At 47.9% G+C, this 17,444-nt stretch overlaps 1 protein-coding gene across 6 annotated transcripts in view; it reads left to right on the top strand.

Moving 5' to 3' along the window:
* MCF2L2 (MCF.2 cell line derived transforming sequence-like 2) overlaps positions 1-17,444 on the top strand; it is a 317,180-nt gene that overhangs the window by 102,785 nt on the left and 196,951 nt on the right. For 5 of the 6 annotated variants that reach the window (XM_075938060.2, XM_075938055.2, XM_075938058.2 and 2 more), the window contains exons 5-6: positions 1,667-1,786; positions 14,073-14,189. In XM_075938060.2, coding sequence (XP_075794175.1) covers positions 1,667-1,786; positions 14,073-14,189 — 237 coding nt within the window. The remainder of the gene's footprint in view (positions 1-1,666; positions 1,787-14,072; positions 14,190-17,444) is intronic. The other variant, XM_089780737.1, reaches the window with a different exon arrangement.

Genomic DNA, 17,444 nt, shown 5'->3' on the forward strand with positions numbered 1-17,444 from the left:
TTGCACCGGCTGCCCCTCCGTCATGATGATAAGTGTGAGGGGGTCAGCTGAATGGCCAGGGCATTATGCCATTCGCACAGATTTGGCCTGGCTAGACCCTGGTCAGGCAGGCTGGGCCAAACCAGAGTGGTGCTGCGACCCCAGAGGTCACAATGCCTCCAGCAGGACAGGAGCAGCCACTGTGGCACACACGGTGTACTTATTACATTAGTATAAGGCCCACTGGGGTTCCATTTGCAGGCCGTGCACCCCTGTCTACTCCCTTCCCCACATGCTTTTCGTGCACTTCCTACCCCTCCCTTACCCTCCAGCACTTTGAGAGTGCCACGAATCAGCTGTTTGTGGCTGTTCACACGCTGGAAGGGAGGGGGAGGAGCCGGGATAGAGCACGAATCAGCAGAAAGTGCGGCATTCCAGTGCCCCCATGTGGGAGAGGTCTGGGGGAAGAGGGCAGAGTGGGGGTTTGTGGGTGGCAGGTAGAATCCCAGTGGGCTGTGGGTTGCCCACCTCTGGTCCTACAGCCCACTGAGAGGTAGGAGGGCCACTGCTGTGGCCCACCCACTAGTCTTGATTGCCCATCATTGGTTAGGTCAGGGGTGTCCAAACTTTTTTCAAAGAGGGCCAGATTTGATGAAGTGAACATGCGTGAGGGCCGACCATTTTTCCTGACATTCTTTGAACCATTAAAGTTAAATGCAAATTAACTATTTAATGCAAAGTTTATTGCAAAGGGCACACTTTTCATTTCGTCACATGGATGACAAATCTAAACAGGTGTTAAATCACTCTGCCTTTCATATCTGAAGGCCAGATGAAAAAAAAATCCAGGAAGCTGAAATATATGTCAGGAACATTGTAAAGTACATTACATATTATTGGTAATAAAGGTTGTCTGTCAACTTTTAAGTTAAAAAAATATGAACAGGAACATAACACCAAGTATACATGTTGTGTCCAAATATATTTATAACTGATTTAGACCAACTGACATTAACTGAGATTTTACAATGTATTCATCTCAATACATATGGATTTGTTGGGGGCCATAAAAGATAGATATTGCCAAATTACCTGTGGGGCCATATTAAACCGGAACATGGGCCGCAATTGGCCCGTGGGCCGGACTTTGGACATGCCTGGGTTAGGTATTGCAGGTAACAAATATTTAGTAAGCCAGGTTTTACATTTCAACAGGCCATTAAGGCTTTCAAGTGGACCACGAGCCCAGAAAGATTGAGAACCATGGTGGTACTGGATGGAAGAGACCTGCTCACGTGGCTGCGATTATGTCGCCCTCTGGTGGCTGCAGCCTAAATGCGAGAGAGGCCCTGATATTACAGTAGCTTAAGGGAGATTCTCATTCAGCACCAGTGGCCTACAAAGGTCTGCGTTCCTTGACGCAGAAGGTGCTGAGTTGTGTCCTCTCTGTCTGCCCATGTGGTAATGGCATAGCCAGTGGAAGTCATTCCCATTCACTTCAATCGGTAATGGGCCAGGAGCATAGTGAGGGGACCAGGCGCCAGCCATGCAACATGGGCGGCTCCTGAATCATTGGCCTGCTTCATGAAGAATCTCTGAGGCAGAGGGTAACTCTAATGGCGCTGGGCTCCTTTAGGGGCGTAGGGTTTAATTGCTTTCCCCTGTAACATTGTTATTTTCTTTCCAGGGAGCATTTCCAGGGAACCTGCAGCTGGTGTTTGTCCTGCGGCCCTCCCGCTTTATTCAAAGGACAATCGCTGACATTGGCATTAAACTCTACCGAGATGACTTTAAAATGAAGGTACCGGTAAGCATGCACTTTTTGCCCCGTGTTCTCTTGGTTTCCATGGCTTCTGTTGCTGAGTGTCAACCAGCTTCTCTTTTAACTCTTCTTCCAAGTTGTCATGTTATTGGATTTTAAAGTGAGCAGACGGATCACGGTGGCACCCACGGGTGGCGTTTGCCCCAAAATCTGTCCAAAGGGGGCCATGCGAGGTGTCAAAGGAAAGCTTATGCTCTGCTGATTTTATGTATGATACTCCTGTACTTGTATGATTTTTGTATGTGAAGTTATGAATATGGGCTCTGTTCTTGTATTTTGAATAGTCTCTGTCTGGACCGCCTATTGTGGGGAAGGATTGTTCAGTGAATGGCTGTGCTAATTAGCGCTGCTCCATGGACAGTCACTCTCAGAGTGGCCAGTACACCCCTGAGGAATGCATCTGGAAACCTGCAGACCAGCCAATGCAAAATGGCTACTTGCATGTGAAACACAGACAGGTCACTTGATCATGTGACCAGCTCCAGTTTGGGAGACACCAGGAATATAGAAGTGCCATGAGGCTGTCTCCATCTTGACTTCAATCCTGCTCCTGATTCCAGATGCATCCTTGCTAGGGACAGAGAGCTGGGAAGGATTTGCTGACCCATCCTGATACAGGATATACACCAGCGACTCTTAAGCTGGCAGTTTGTAACCTCTCTACTAACAGCCTGCATCAAGCACTTGGTGATTGACGTATGTAATGTATTCTCCTTAAAAATCTCACTCTGAACCTTCTCTTTCTTTTATTAATAAACCTTTAGATTTTAGATTCTAAAAGATTGGCCCAGTGTGCTCTTATGGGTAAGATCCAAAGTGTAAATTGACCTGGAACTGTGGCTGATCCTTTGAGATCGGAAGGATCTGTTCAGAGTTGATGAGATTCGGTTTTATAACCCAGTGTTTCTCAACCCTTTTTTATAAAGTACCCCCTTTTTTTTAAAAAAAAAGGTAAGTACCCCCTTTAAAAAAAGAAAGTACCCCCAGTACCTACAGTTTTCAGACACACACAAATTTTCTACCATTGCAACACATTTGTTTAAACAACTTAACTGTAGCTGGGCGGGTGATGAAATTTTTGGGTGTAAAAAGTACAAAAATAATAAAGCTCTGTAAAACCAGGGCAGTTTTCTCCAAATTTCAGTTGTGTTGATGTACCCCCCAGACGCCTCTCGAGTACGCCTAAGGGTACTCGTACCACTGGTTGAGAAACACTATTATAACCTCTCACCTGTGTGTAAGGTCTGGATCTGATGGCACAGGGAGAGCTGGGGAGTGTGAGGGGTTTTGCTTGTGAGGCTTCCTGCTGGCCAGATTGGCAGCTGAAGTGCTCTGTGTGACTGGCGTGTTGCCTATATGGGAAAGGTCTCCAGTCGAGAGCTGTAAGTAGCCCTGATTTTGAGCAATTCGCCCTGAGCTGACTCCCTCAGCGGTGCCCAGACCCGACCAGGTATATAACACAAGTTTAATTGCATCAGCAATTAGGGCTCCCCCACCGACAAGCAGGCCTTAGAGTATGTCAGGGTATGTCTGCACTACCCCCCTAGTTCGAACTAGGGGGGGTAATGTAGTCATACGGAGTTGCAAATGAAGCCTGGGATTTGAATTTCCCGGGCTTCATTTGCATAATGCTGGCTGGCGCCATTTTTAAATGCCAGCTAGTTCGGACCACGTGCCACGCAGCTACACGCGGCATGGACTAGATAGTTCGGATTAGGCTTCCTAGTCCGAACTAGCTAGTCCGTGCCGTGTGTAACCGCACGGCATGGGGTCCGAACTAGCCGGCATTTAAAAATGGTGCCGGCCGGCTTTATGCAAATGAAGCCCGGGAAATTCAAATCCCGGGCTTCATTTGCAACTCCGTATGACTACATTACCCCCCCTAGTTCGAACTAGGGGGGTAGTGTAGACATACCCTCAATTATCAAAATCCCCAGAAGCTATTCAGACAAGTTCAAACAAGTGATGGTGAATGGGGATGTTTCAAATTAGCCCTGTTGTTTTGATCAAATGGATTCTTTGTTCCCTTCTTTGTTTCAAGGATAGATTCACATATTGGGAAGGGGAAGGTAAATGAGTTGTAACCTTTGCACCCGTTTGTTTAAATAGTATTGATTGATTTTGCTACTATCAGTCATAATACCGATGAGTAAACCATGAGATACAGTCCGAGCTGCCACAAGATGATAAATGGACATGACCTCACATCGAAATGCCGGCCTGCTCTGAAATGTGACTGTGTAGAAATAGCACCTTCTTCCTTAACAGACCAGTTCTGTTCCATCTAGTGGATCACTCGCCAATGTGTAGACGTTCCCATAGGTTATCCTTGGGCAAATCAACTGAAGATAGTGAGGTTTCAAATGGAACCCCCAGAGGCTGATTTGACCTGTAGAACTGTTGCTACAGGTTACAATGTATGAGAAGGAAAGAGTACAGCATGACTCTCCGATCCCAGGTAGAGTTTGCAGAGCTGACAGCTACAGAAATTCATTGTCTGTATGCTTATAAATGGAGCACATTTGAAAGAGAAATCCTTGATAATAAATCAACCTGGAAGCCCATAATATCCTTATTATGGAATCATGTTTCAGAGCAGACCAAGGCTTTCGGTCTTGTTGCCATTAAGTCACAAATGCCAGTGACCTTGTATGTTAAGTCAGCGAAAAGATTAAGTCAGCGAAAAGATTCTGATGATATAATCAGCAAAGCAATCTATCACCATAAAACCGCTGTAAAATCTCCTGTCCTGATAAATACACTTGCACTATTTCCCAAGTGCTCCTTTATAATAGCAAATACTACAAAAATAGTCCAGAGACTGGATGATTTGAGGTGAATACTGTAAAATATAGTTTTTATCTCTACAGGGGAGGCACTCCTTTTCCGACTTCTGACTCCCCCTATAGGTTGTCAACCTTGCTTGGTGCATTTCAGTGGTTCGGTCCTTCAGCCAGGTCACAAAGTCAAATGAGCTCCTTTCAGGGTAGTAAAGAGTCCAGTAAGAATCTATCTGCCTATAATATAGGAAATTTCTGGGACACTGTTGAGTAGGGTTGCCAGATGGTTTCGACAAAAATACTGGACACACTTGACATTACATCACAATCTACATTACGTCCTATTTAGAAAATTCTGGACATTTCTGTTTTCTCATTTATATTTTCTCAGTTTGTTTCCTGAACAGAAAGCTCAAATACTGGACTATCCAGTTCAAAACTGGACACCTGGCAACCCTACTGTTGAGAGGGTCAAATCAGGGCAAATTGTTTTGAGACAAGGCTACCTACAGCACAAGTCTGGGGGTCCTCCACTATAGGACACCAAATTGGTCACAAAGAGCACAAAGTTGCTGCATCTTAGGGTACGTCTAGACTACATGGCTCCGTCGACGGAGCCATGTAGATTTGTTGTTTTGGCAAAGGCAAATGAAGCCGCGATTTAAATGATCGCGGCTTCATTTACATTTACATGGCTGCCGCACTGAACCGACAAACAGCTGATCAGCTGTTTGTCCGCTCAGCGCGCTAGTCTGGATGCTCCCTTGCCGACATCAAAGCCCTTTGTCGACAGCCCCGGTAAACCTCATCCCACGAGGAATAACGGGGCTGCCGACAAAGGGCTTTGATGTCGGCAGGGGAGCATCCAGACTAGCGCGCTGAGCGGACAAACAGCTGATCAGCTGTTTGTCAGCTCAGCGCGGCAGCCATGTAAATGTAAATGAAGCCGCGATCATTTAAATCACGGCTTCATTTGCCTTTGCCTATGTGTCTAATCTACATGCCTCTGCCGACAGAGGCATGTAGTCTAGACACAGCCCTAGGGTGGGGTGTAGTCAGAACACCACATTCGCCAACAAGAAGTTATACAAGCAATTACTTTAAACACTCCGGCTTTCTACTGACACCGCCAGTACCACTCCTAACATAGAGGAGAGGTTATGAAAACCAATCTCACCAAATCCAAACAGGTTTTTCCAATCCCAAAGGACCAGATACATTCCCAGGTCTATTTATACCTGGGACCTTACCCAAAAGAGCACACTGTACCAATGCCTTAGAGAAGGAAGAAAGGGCAAAGAGTAAAAATGTTAAAGGAATTGAATGCAAAATTTCTGTTGCAGGCTTGTAGCAGAGATGGAATAATCTGCTGTTTTATAAGTCTCCGGAATACATCCTTTGTTTGGATGGGTCATCAGTCCTTTTGGGCTCAGTTCATAGCAAAAATGCTCCAGATGTGATGAGCTGGCATGAAGACAAATGGAGGAACCTCTAGGGCTCTTTTTTATACCCTGGCCCATGTGGAGGGAATCCCATTGTTCTCGCTGGGAGAAAGGATGCCCAACATGGAGTTGGTCACATCGTGAGCAAGTCACCTGTCCATGCATGACTCCGTCCTTTTTAGGCAGCAGCCATTGCTTACCTGCTGGTCTGAACATTCGCAGCAGAGTTCCTCAGATTTGGATTGGCACCTATTAAGGCCCATTGTCAGTTAAATATTTCTATGCACTTGACTGGCAGCCCTTTCACAATAGGTTGACCAAGTCTTCTTTTGATAATCTCCCAGGAGCAAACATGTGAAATGCAAGCACAGAGCCAATACTCATATCTTCAAGTATAAAAATGATATTTGCACATGTGCAGTAGAAACGGAATCAGAAAAGCACAAGCTTACGATAGACACCTCATTTGGCCCACTTTGCACAAGATTTGGTGCAAATATATAACAGTGGTTGCAACCATGTTTTTGTATGTTTTTATTACAATCCAATAATGTCGCGCTGCCCACATCAGGATCTTCAGCCCTGGTGTGTGCTCTTGAAATTCAGGCCTTTGGTTTCAGATGAGCCCTGACCCATCATCAGGGTGTGGGATAGGCTTGTTCTCCCCACACCCTGGGTTTATGTCACTTTGCCAGTAAGGGAACCCAGGCCTGCTCATTCCTCTGGATTCCAAGTGAGGGACAAACACCCAGAAGCTACATAGGCCTCATTTCAGTTCATTGCTTCTACTTCCCTGAGTTTCTTCCCTCCTGGCCCCTCTACCCTTCACCTGTAGCTCAAGGCCACATTCCCAGCTCCCTCTCTCCCTGCAAACCTAGTGATGCAAGCGCAGCCAGAGGTAATCCTGGCTAATCCCAGGCTCCTTTGTCTGGAGAGGAGCATCCTTCCCTGCTCCTCTAGTCCCAACCAGGCACTGTCCCACTTCTACGGCCCTGCCGCAACTTTTATCTGAGCCAGCTGGGCTCTGATTGGCTGTCGATAGCCCATGGAGGGCCCTGCCTATGTAGTTTCCAAGATGGCTGCTCCAGTGAGTCTCCTGTTGGCAGGCCTGGGGGACCCACTTTTATGGCTCCGTTTCTTCCAAGTTGCTGCATCCTAGGGTTGGGTGTAGTCAGAACATGGGGGTCTCCTTTAGGGTGCTATGAAGGCCAGCTGCCCCCCATCATAAAGGCTTATTTATATCTCCCCTGAGAAGGCCTCCTCACCTACTAACAATCTGTCAGAGTCCCTGTTGTGTGTGCATGCCATTACAGCTCTTTATAAAGGACCGTGGGCCTCCAGCCCATCCGCAGCCCAAGTCCTTTCTGTTTGTTTCCTTCATGATGTACGTTGCATATATGTATTTAGGGGTAGGGTACATGGAGGGTGGTGTATTTTGATGTACGTTGTCAATTCTGTGCCAGTTCTGGGGTTTACGTATTAGGCCATATCGCCTAAGTTTCTTTCAGATTTCTTCCTCGTTATGTATTTGTCTTTTGATACGGGGGTCTTTTCAATTAAAAATGTGTATTCCGGGTGTGACGTAGTGGGGGTACCTGGCTGGTTTCTATGCTGCTGGCTCTGGGGTAACCCCCACTGGCTGCCGTGGGTACCACGACCCAGCAAAACAGGATGAGTCACTATGCAAACCAGTGGCCAGACACCCCCCATGGAGAGGAACAAAGGAAGGTGGAATGCTGCCCTGGCTGGGGGGCAGGGCTGGAAGAGAGTTAGTTAGTTGCGGGCTGTCTGGGAGCATGGAGGAGACAGCCTAGGGAAAGGGGCTGGAGTTTAGGGGCCCAGTCTCCCCCATCTCAAGGGGGCCTGAGGCATCCTAGCCCAGCTCTGTGACCAGATTACATCTGTGCTGTGCTGTATCCTGGAGAGGCAATAAACTTCCTCTATTCCACCGGCTGGTGCAGTCTGTTTGTGCCATTTCGAGGTGCAGGAGACGGGGGACCCCCAACGCGCCGTCACACCGGGCTGGTGACAGACTTTGCCAGGTCCTGGGCAGTGGCCGGGGGGAACCTCGGCTCTGGGTCCCTAGAAGGGGTGGGGCCTTGGGTGGAATGGGCGGGGCCAGAGGCAGCCGGCCCACAGGGTTGTCCAGACATGCTGTGCCTCTCGCAACCAGCCCTCGGTGCTGTCCAGACAATGCCGCCTGAGACTCCGCCGGAGCCCAGAGCAACTGCCCGTCCCCCCATTGCCCTCCCTCTCAGCAGTCCTGTGTGTAATAGTTATTATTATTTCATGTTGCTGAATTTAATATTCAGTACACTGCTGAGCCCCCTACAAGTAAGAGGTAACAATTTGGTCATAATTTTATCATCATAATTCTATTTAATTGTTTTACGCTGGGCTTTTGGTTTCAATCGATTGGCAAGAGAACCCACCCTGTCCCCATTAATTGCTAGGTCTGGTTACTGGCTCAGTGATTGGGCCTGATTCAGTGGGGCTGACCTGTAGGCCCCAGGGCAATGTGTGGAGGGGGCTGTCTCCAGGCCCCCGGAAGAGGGTGGAAGGGGCAGGGCTCAGGGCAGTCAGCCCTTAGCACCACCTAGATCATAGTGCCCCTCCCCCCCCCACTGCAGCACTCGCAGCCACGTGGAGTGGTACTCCGGCAGCAATTCAAAGAGATCCAGGGCTCTGGCCACGGCTGCAACTACAGTAGTGGTGGCAGAGCCTGGAGCGCCAGGCCAAGCCCTGAGGCAACTGCCCTTTTTGCTGTCGGCGGGCCTGGCCCAATCCTACAGTGGCAAATGTTTGCTGACCTCGTTACATGTAGGTTTACTGATTAGGGGCTGGGTCGTGCCATGCCCTGTGGAGATGTGTAGGAGGGTGGTTTCCCTCTGTAGCTCAGGGACAGGGCAAGCATCACAGCTGGCATCCTGGCCCTGACGTGGGGGATGAACTAAGGACCTCCAAAGCTGACACCATGCGCTGGTACAACTTGAGCTTACGAGCCGAGGCTTTGTGGCTGTCACATAGCCATACCCTGTACAGCAGGGTGGGGAACCTTTTTAGGGTTGTGGACTGCTGACCTGCAGAAAACACCAAACCAAACCCTTCCCTGACGTGGCCCCCGACTGAACGGGAGAAAGACACTCCCCACGTTCCCCTCCCATGCCAGAGCCCCAGGGGGCCTAGGCGAGTAGATTTTTGTGTGCAATTAGCTCTGTGGGGGCGGGGAGGGGAAGGAGGGATGGTGCACCAGCACAGGTTCCCCAATGTTGGGGTGAAGCCCCAAGCCTCAGGGGCTGGATCCAGGCAAGCCAGGGGCCACATGCATCCCCCGAGCTTAAGGTCCTCTCCCCCCCCCCCCCATGTGCTACAGATTGGGCATGAGGAAAGGGACTTGTAAACACCCACTCACCAGTGGGTTACTCTAGGCACCATGGGCTACTTTTGGCACAGGAAGACTGGTGGAAACTAGCAGCAGTTGTCCCAGGAATGGATTCCTAAATGCACCAGGGAAGGGTGGGTACAAAGTGGCTCAGTGCAGACCCACAGAGTGGGGCTGGCTTGGAGAGGTGCCCACTGCATCCTATTACTGGATCCTGCGTTCCTTCTGTGTGTTGGAGCCTGCCTTAGTCAGTCACAGGCCTACAGAAATGGTGTCTAGTGTCATCTTCTCTAGTCAAGCGTGGGCAGTGTAGAGCCGCAGTTTTCACTGAAGCGTCTGTGCGGGGTCCTTCTCCCATTGACTTCAGGGGTGCAGGGATGGGTTCAATCGTCCCTATCAATCCCCCCAAGAGTGAAAGAACATGGCTTGTAAAAAGGCATGCCCATGTCCTCAATGAGCTGCCAGATATTTCCACAGCAGCAGAGGAGCCAAGAATCAAACGGGAAGAAGACGGAGCTAGTCTCTGACCAGATGCTCCGTGCACATGGCAGTGTGTTGACAAGGAAGCAAGGAGACGTGCTATCGACACATTGCGGATGCTCTGTACATGGGGGGAGGGGTGAACTTGTCTCCAGGGCCCTTAATCTGGTATCTTTCTTAAGTGCTTGCCACTCCCCTTGATCGATTAGCCTTCATTTGCTGGATTTACATTTTAATGCGTGTCTGAGCTGTGACATCGTGTTTTCTTGGCAAAGGTAAAGTAAACTGTCTTATCCAATCTGCTGTATAAAGCTCAGCCTGTACCCACCCAGTGTAAAGTTCACATTTACCTTCGTCCCACCCAAGGATGGCTTTATTAACACAGAAATCCAATAGTCAGGTGGCAAAGTGCAACTCAACCCTTCTCCTTCGGCATGGCTGATCGTAAGATTCCTCCTGCAGAACTACTTGGCCCTTACCATACACCCTATAACAGGGGTCTCCAACCTTTTTGAGCATTAGATCACTCTTTGACTTTAGGTGCAATCCAAGATCTACCTCAAATATAAACACTCTTGCCCCACCTCCTTCCTGCCCCTTTTCCAAGGCCCCGCACTGCTCACTCCATCCTCCCTCTCTTGCCCATCCTTACCCACTTTCACCAGGCAGGGGCAGAGGGTTGGGGTGCAGGCTCTGGTCTTGGATTAAGGGATCTGGGGCATGCGAGGGGCTTTGAGCTGCTCTGGGGGTAGGCAGTTGGGATGTAGAGAGGATTCTAGGTGCAGGCGCAGGAAGGGCATTTGGATGCAGCGGGGCTCAGGGCTAGGGCAGGGGTTCGGGGTGTATTGATTGGCTTATCCACCATGAATTTATCTAGTTCTTTTATGAACCCTGTTAAAGTCCTTGTCTTCACAACATCCTCTAGCAAGGAGTTCCACAGGTTGATTGTGCATTGGGTGAAGAAACTGATCAGTCTCAACTTGGTTGTGAGAAACAGCGTAGGAGCATTCAAGGGATGGAGAGACAACAATACTCAATGTTGTGTTAAGTTTTCAATAACAAGTTTTCATAGGAGGGGGGGTTCATGACTGGGGTACAAATTTGGGATGTGGGCTCCAGCTGAGCACTGCTGATGGCTCCTGGGTGGTGGCGCAGTGGCGCGAAGGCAGGCTCACCCCTGCTCTGGCCCTGCACCACTCCCAAAAGCAGCCAGCAAACTGCATCCCAAGTCCTGTTGTGCCCCCTCTCTGCTCTGTGGAGAAAGGATACAAAGTGGGAGGGGGGCACCTTGACATCAGCACTGCCCCTCCCTCCCTTGCCCTGCTCAGCAGGAAGCTCCCCAGGGGGAGGGGCAGCTCAAAGGGCAGGAGATAAGCAGCAGTGCGGGGAGGGCACTGGCGATTGACAGCCTCTTGACCAAACCTGGCAGGATCACCTCCTCAGAGACTCCAAGATCTACCAGTCGATCCCGATCGACTGGTTGGTGACCACTGCTCTATAACCTCAGACACCCACTCCCACCTGTTTTATCTCCAGGAGGCATAACAACTCCCTAGGATATTGACAGGATACACTTAACTTTTCCCAAAAGGATCAACACTTGCTAATGGGGTGGAGGGGTGTTTGAGGGAAATCCAGCCAGAGAAGAAAATTGCTAAAGAAAAGCTAGATTATTACACTGAATGATACAGCAAATAGGGATGCATGACAGGTTGGATTACAGAAGTCACCTTGGGGCTGTCACCCAGTATGCTGGTCATGCACTTAGCCTACCTACCACCCTATCCTGCTGGGCCAGAAGCTCTGGTCTCCCCCAGCCAAGGCACAGAATTGGGGTAACAGCCTCCCCCCGAGTAGAGCCACACAGACGCTTGTCCAGTTCAGCTCTGGGAGGGCTCAATTCTAAAGATGTCAACAGCACCCAGGAGCACGGCCCCAAAGAGGACCAAACCCCCAAATAAATCCCTCATACGCTGTATAAAAGTTTTACGCAGAGAAAGCTTGTAAAGTCAGCCCTCTTGATCCGTGAAAGAGAGCGCTGCACAATGGTTGCACCCCGCCCAGTTAACAATTATTAACATTGGGCTTGATAATAAACAAAAGTGTGTGTATGAAGTATAAACAGTAGGATTTAAGTGACCGCAAAGTAAATGACTACACCAAAATAAACAAAACACATCAGCTCATCCTAATACACTAAGAAGCTTGTTACATGCAAAGTCTTACCCTAACAGTTGTTCTACTCCTCTTTCATAAGTTAGGCAGCCTCCTTTCTGGGGCCCACTCCTTCGCCGTGTTCAGTCTTAGGCTGGCGTGGCCCGTGAGCCTAGGCAGACTAGGCAGTGATGTCACGGGGCACCCGGGTGCCCGATGATGACGTCCTGGCCATTGATGGCCATGCAGGCGGGGGTGCCAATCGTGCCTTCCGCCTGGGGCGCCAGCTGCCGCAGCCAGTCTCAGGCCACTCTTGGTCTTAGGTGTTTCCAGCAGGCATTTTGGGGAGTAAGGGGATCTCCTGGCATTTGGCCACTATTTGAAGGCTACGTCTTCACTGCAGGCTTCTTGCGCAAGAACTGTTTTGCGCAAGAGCGCATCCACACTGCCATGTGCTTTTGTGCAAGAGATGTGCTTTTGCACAAGAGCATCCATGGCAGTGTGGATGCTCTCTTGCGCAAGAAAGCTCTGATGGCCATTTTAGCCATAGGGATTTCTTGTGCAAGATACCCCTGTTGCCCGTCCACACTAGCCTTTTTGTGCAAGAGCTCTTGCGCAAGAGGACTTATTCCTCTTGGGGAGAGGAATAACTCTTGCGCAAGAAGCCCTCTGTTCCGAAGCTTTTCTGTAAATGTTCTTGCACAAGAATGCGTGTGCAGTGTAGACGCTCCGCAAGTTTTGGCGCAAGAACAAGCGTTCTTGCACAAGAAGCCTGCAGTGTAGACGTGGCTCTATTTTTTGGTTTCCCACCTTTATATCCCTTTTGTCCAAGGTGGGAATTCTTCGTATTCAGTTCAAACTTTTTTCACCTTGAGTGTAAAAGTACAAGATCCAAAATAGATTCCAGCATCAGGTGGCCTGGCCACATGTCTTTGTAGGACCCCCCACAGATTGGTCTTAAATGGAAAACAAACCCATTTACAGATGATTGCCTTGAGCACCAGGCCATTATGTCCCCCTAGTATTACGAATAGCTCTCATTAGTACATCTAGAATTCTAAACAGATTCACACTTCATTTTTCTAACTTCTCATACAAGAATGATACAGGCACAGAAATAGATTAGGCACGTGCATCAGGTTGTAACCTAAAAAAATGACATGTCACATGATGCATTTTACCCAAAGTGTCTTTGAGTTATGCATGTTCACAGTCATAAGCCAATTTTCATAAAGCATGAGGGGGCATGACTGGATGTCTCATGGATTTGGTCAAAATCTGGTATTTCAGATTTCTCATTGTGTTTAACCCTTCATCTCCATTTTGCTGCTCAAGTCATTGTGTGTTCCAGCTGCTAAGAAAACAACACTGCCCATTTAAATGTGTGTTATTTGCATAAGTACTTCCCTGTTATCATAGGAGAAAATTTGTGTTGATGTTCTCTAAAATATACTATGGGACTTATTTGGGGGAAGTTCTATGGGCCTGTGTTTTACAGGAAGTCAGACCAGGGGATCACAGTCGTCCCTTCTGGCCTTGGAGTCTATGAATCTGCAGCGTAATACAAATTCTTTCTTTCATTATGCCTTTTCTAGTTTTTAGGGTGTGTTGGGAAGGTGGCTTATATAGGGGTTAGAGCAGGGAAGTAGGAATCAGGACTGGTGACACCACATACATGTGAAGTAATTTCTCTCAACAGTGGTGTAAATGGGGTGTAAATTACAGAATAATTAGGCCATCAGGGTCTAATCTCTAAACACGCCTTGCATGCTTTATGCCCTCCCTATCGCTCGCTTTCACTGTCTGTAAAATAAATAATATTTATCTATATATCACAGAGGTGCTCAGATGAAAGTGATGGTGTATAATATAAATAAATACAAATTATTGGCTTTGTTGGAACCCACAGGGTCTAACTCAGAACACAGTTTGGCTGTACACACAGAAAGTAAACAGGGAACCTAGGAGAAAGGATCTAAAGTACAGTGTTCTCGCTCTCAGTTAATACATTGGGTTTGGATTCATCATTACAGATCATCATGTTAAATTCTGTTTCTGATCTACATGGCTACATTGACAAAAGTCAGCTAACCCGGGAGTTAGGGGGGACCCTGGAATATGGCCACAGTCAATGGATACACCATCGAACTGTGAGTATTGTCTTTTCTATTCATTCAATTCTGCATCCTAAGGTCCCAGGGCTATAATGTCAATTTAAATATTAAAGCATTATTCTCCGGTTAGGGTTAGGCCTGTGACTTTTAATAGAGCAGAATGGAAGCTACTCATATAAATCAACTACACAAGGGAAGGAGCAAAGCCCTTCCCAAAATCTTGCAGGGGCTTGGCTAGTCAGGTGTGTGAAACTTAAATCCCAGGGCTTCTCCATAGAAGGACTCCAGTTCAGCACAGCAAGTTGATGCTGTAAAGCAGGGGTGGGAAAACTTTTTTGGGTCGGGGGTCATTGACCCACAGAGAAATCAGTCGGGGGCCGCACACAAGTGAGAAGCAACGTGAGACGCCCTTGACTAAGAAGGAAAAAGATACTCCCCACATTCCCCTCGCAACCAGAGCCTGGGGGGGTGCCCAGGCTCGTAGATTTTGTATGTTCCAGCCCTGTGGGTAGGTAGCAGAGGGGATAGAGCGCCAGCGTGGGCTCCCCAGTGCTGGGGGGTCCCTAATCCTCAGAGTCCAGATCTAGGCAAGCCGGGGGCCGCATCCAGCCCCTGGCCCTGCGGTTCCCCACCCCTGCTGTAAAGCAATGTGACTTGAACACATAGCTAATGTTATGCTTGTACTTAAATGCTTTGCTGAATCAATGCCTAAGAACCTCACTTTAATGACAATCAAATATCCCTGTGTATGAGAGGGGAAAACCATGTAAACCATTGGATTTTATTTTCCTTGTTTTCATTTCTTGGCTGTATAAAAAGGTATGACAGAGCGCGTCTCATTTCTTCAACGACCCAAGAACAGTAGGTCACAAACAATTGTAACGGGAAGGCACAAAGAAAGACTTTTCTCGTGACCTTGAAAGAACTCTTCCTGGCTTGGATGTTTAATTCTTCCTGTTGGGTTCATTAGTGCATTCCAGTGGCTGACCTTCTGGTCTCCCCAATACGTTATGGTCTAGGAAAGGATGGCAGCCGCAAAGACCTTAGCCCAAATTCAGCAGTGTTAAGATCCGAAGTATTGGTTCATCGTCTTATGCAGAACAGAGCAAGATGCAAAGTTGGACCCTGATCTGGAAAGGGATTGATTTTTCTGGGGCGGTCAGTGATGCAGAGATCCACCCAGGCAGATCTGCTTGTAGAACTGGGACTAAGAGGGATGTTTGCAACCAAACCCTTAAGTCTGAAAGTGTTTTGAATGGACCAGTTGGCTTTGACTGATCTCTGTTCCTGACCTCCAAAGCAGGCTTAAAACTCTCCGAAGAAACGTCTCAGAATATTTTTTCCTGGTTCCTTGTGACAAATTGCATCACAAAGGGTGTGATTTTTCTCATGCAGGATGTCTACCCGTTGTTCCTGCCTCTTGCATTTTTATAGGCTTTTAATGTCCCCTGCTATGACGTTCTGGGTTCAGCCCTAATCAATAAAGGATTGTGTCATCGCCTTCCCTGAAATTCTGGCTGCTTCCAGTGCTGTGCAGCTGTGGCTCACAACCTACAGACAAGCATGCAGGTCACATGCTGAGCTACAGAAAAGCATTTAGCCAACAGACAAGCATGCAGGTCACACCGTGGCTTCCACCGCCCTGTTGCTGTTTGCAGAGTGACTCCAGCCACCTCCCTCTCCGGGTCCCAAATTTCTCCCTGCAGAGTCTAGCTGTCTCCCGAGACACAGGCAGAAGCAATTACTTTTGCTCCTCCTTTACAGAAACAGAAACAGCTGCTTATCTTGTCTGGTGTTAACAATCTCGAAGCACTGCCATGACGCTTTAATAATATCAAAGTGTGCATTTTACTGCCCTTATAAAGCTGGGTTCCTTCTCCCTGAAGTCATGATGATCTTGTTTTCTGGCTATTCAGAGCCATGATCTGATTTTCCATTCTCTTAGGGTATGTCTACACTGCGGAGCTATTTCAGGGTACCAGAAGTACCCAAAATAGCTATTCTACATCTGTTGAAACAGCCCATTATTTCTAAATAGATTTTGAAATAACGGGCGGCTTATTCTGATGTCCTGGTAACCCTCGTTTGGAATAGCGGAATTTCAGAATAGAGGATTATTTAGAAATTTGGTGCTATGAAATAACCTGTTTCGAAATACAATCTAAATAAGCTACGCAATTTGCATAGCACAGCACAATTTGCATAGCATAGCACAAATTGGTAGCTTGTTTTGAGCTAAGGATGCTGTGTAGACACCCTTGTGGATTTTTTGTTTTGGAGAAATTGACCAGAATAGCTATTCTGTGCTTTAAATTCATATCCTGCATTATTCTGGAATCACCTCCTTGTGTAGACAAGCTGCACTGGCACCCGATCTTTTTATCTTCACTGACTTCATTGGAGCCACTCCTGTCTTCCACCGGTGTAAGAATGAGATCCTGGTCCCGTTGAAATCAGTGGGAGTTTGGTCACTGGTTTCAGTCAGGCCAGGGTTCTCCCTGCACTGCAGTGAGAAAAGGATCAGGCTGCCGCATCTCAACTGTATTGAAGACAAGAAGTTGTTGCCCCTTTGGGAAAAGGGAAAACTTGTGGGGTTATTTGTGGGCTTTGCAAATGGTCACAATCTTGCAATATCATGTCGTTTTTTAAATAGATTTTTTTTTTTTAGCTAAAGGAATGTTTATATTATAAGAACATTAGAGCGGCCAGACTGGGTCAGACCAAAAGTCCATCTAGCCCCATGTCCCGTCTTCTGACAGTGCCAGGTGCCCAAGATGGTATGAACAGAACAGGGAATCATCAAATGATCCTGCCCTTATCATCCATCTCCAGCTTCTGATCAACAGAAGCTAGGGGCACCATTCCTGCTCTCCTGGCTAACAGCTCTTGCTGGAGCTATCCTCCATGAATTGATCTAGCTCTTTTTTGAACCCTCTAGTTCTTCTTTTAATCCTGTATATTGTGTATTAGGGACAGATGAACAAGTATGTGGTATGCATACTGTGTCTGTGTTTGGAGAGGTGGTAATTAGAGGTTTTCTCTGCCCCTATTTATCACTGTCCCGCAAGAGTTGTTTCACCCTCAGCCCATAGCATGCAACTAGCGCAGTTGTCAGTCTAGAATTGCAGTCTTCGGGAGAGCAGAGACACTCTTACAGCAATCAAGCTAGGAACTCCCAGCTGCGGATTGCACAACAGGCCTGAGCACAGCTGTAATCAGCTGGGTCAGAGTGTCAACATTCAAGAGAGGCAAAGTAGGAATCACTATCAGCGATAAGAAATGCAGTCTCTG

This window comes from Pelodiscus sinensis, chromosome 10 (assembly GCF_052426305.1).
Source record: "Pelodiscus sinensis isolate ZL-2025 chromosome 10, ASM5242630v1, whole genome shotgun sequence".
Classification (NCBI taxonomy): domain Eukaryota; kingdom Metazoa; phylum Chordata; order Testudines; family Trionychidae; genus Pelodiscus; species Pelodiscus sinensis.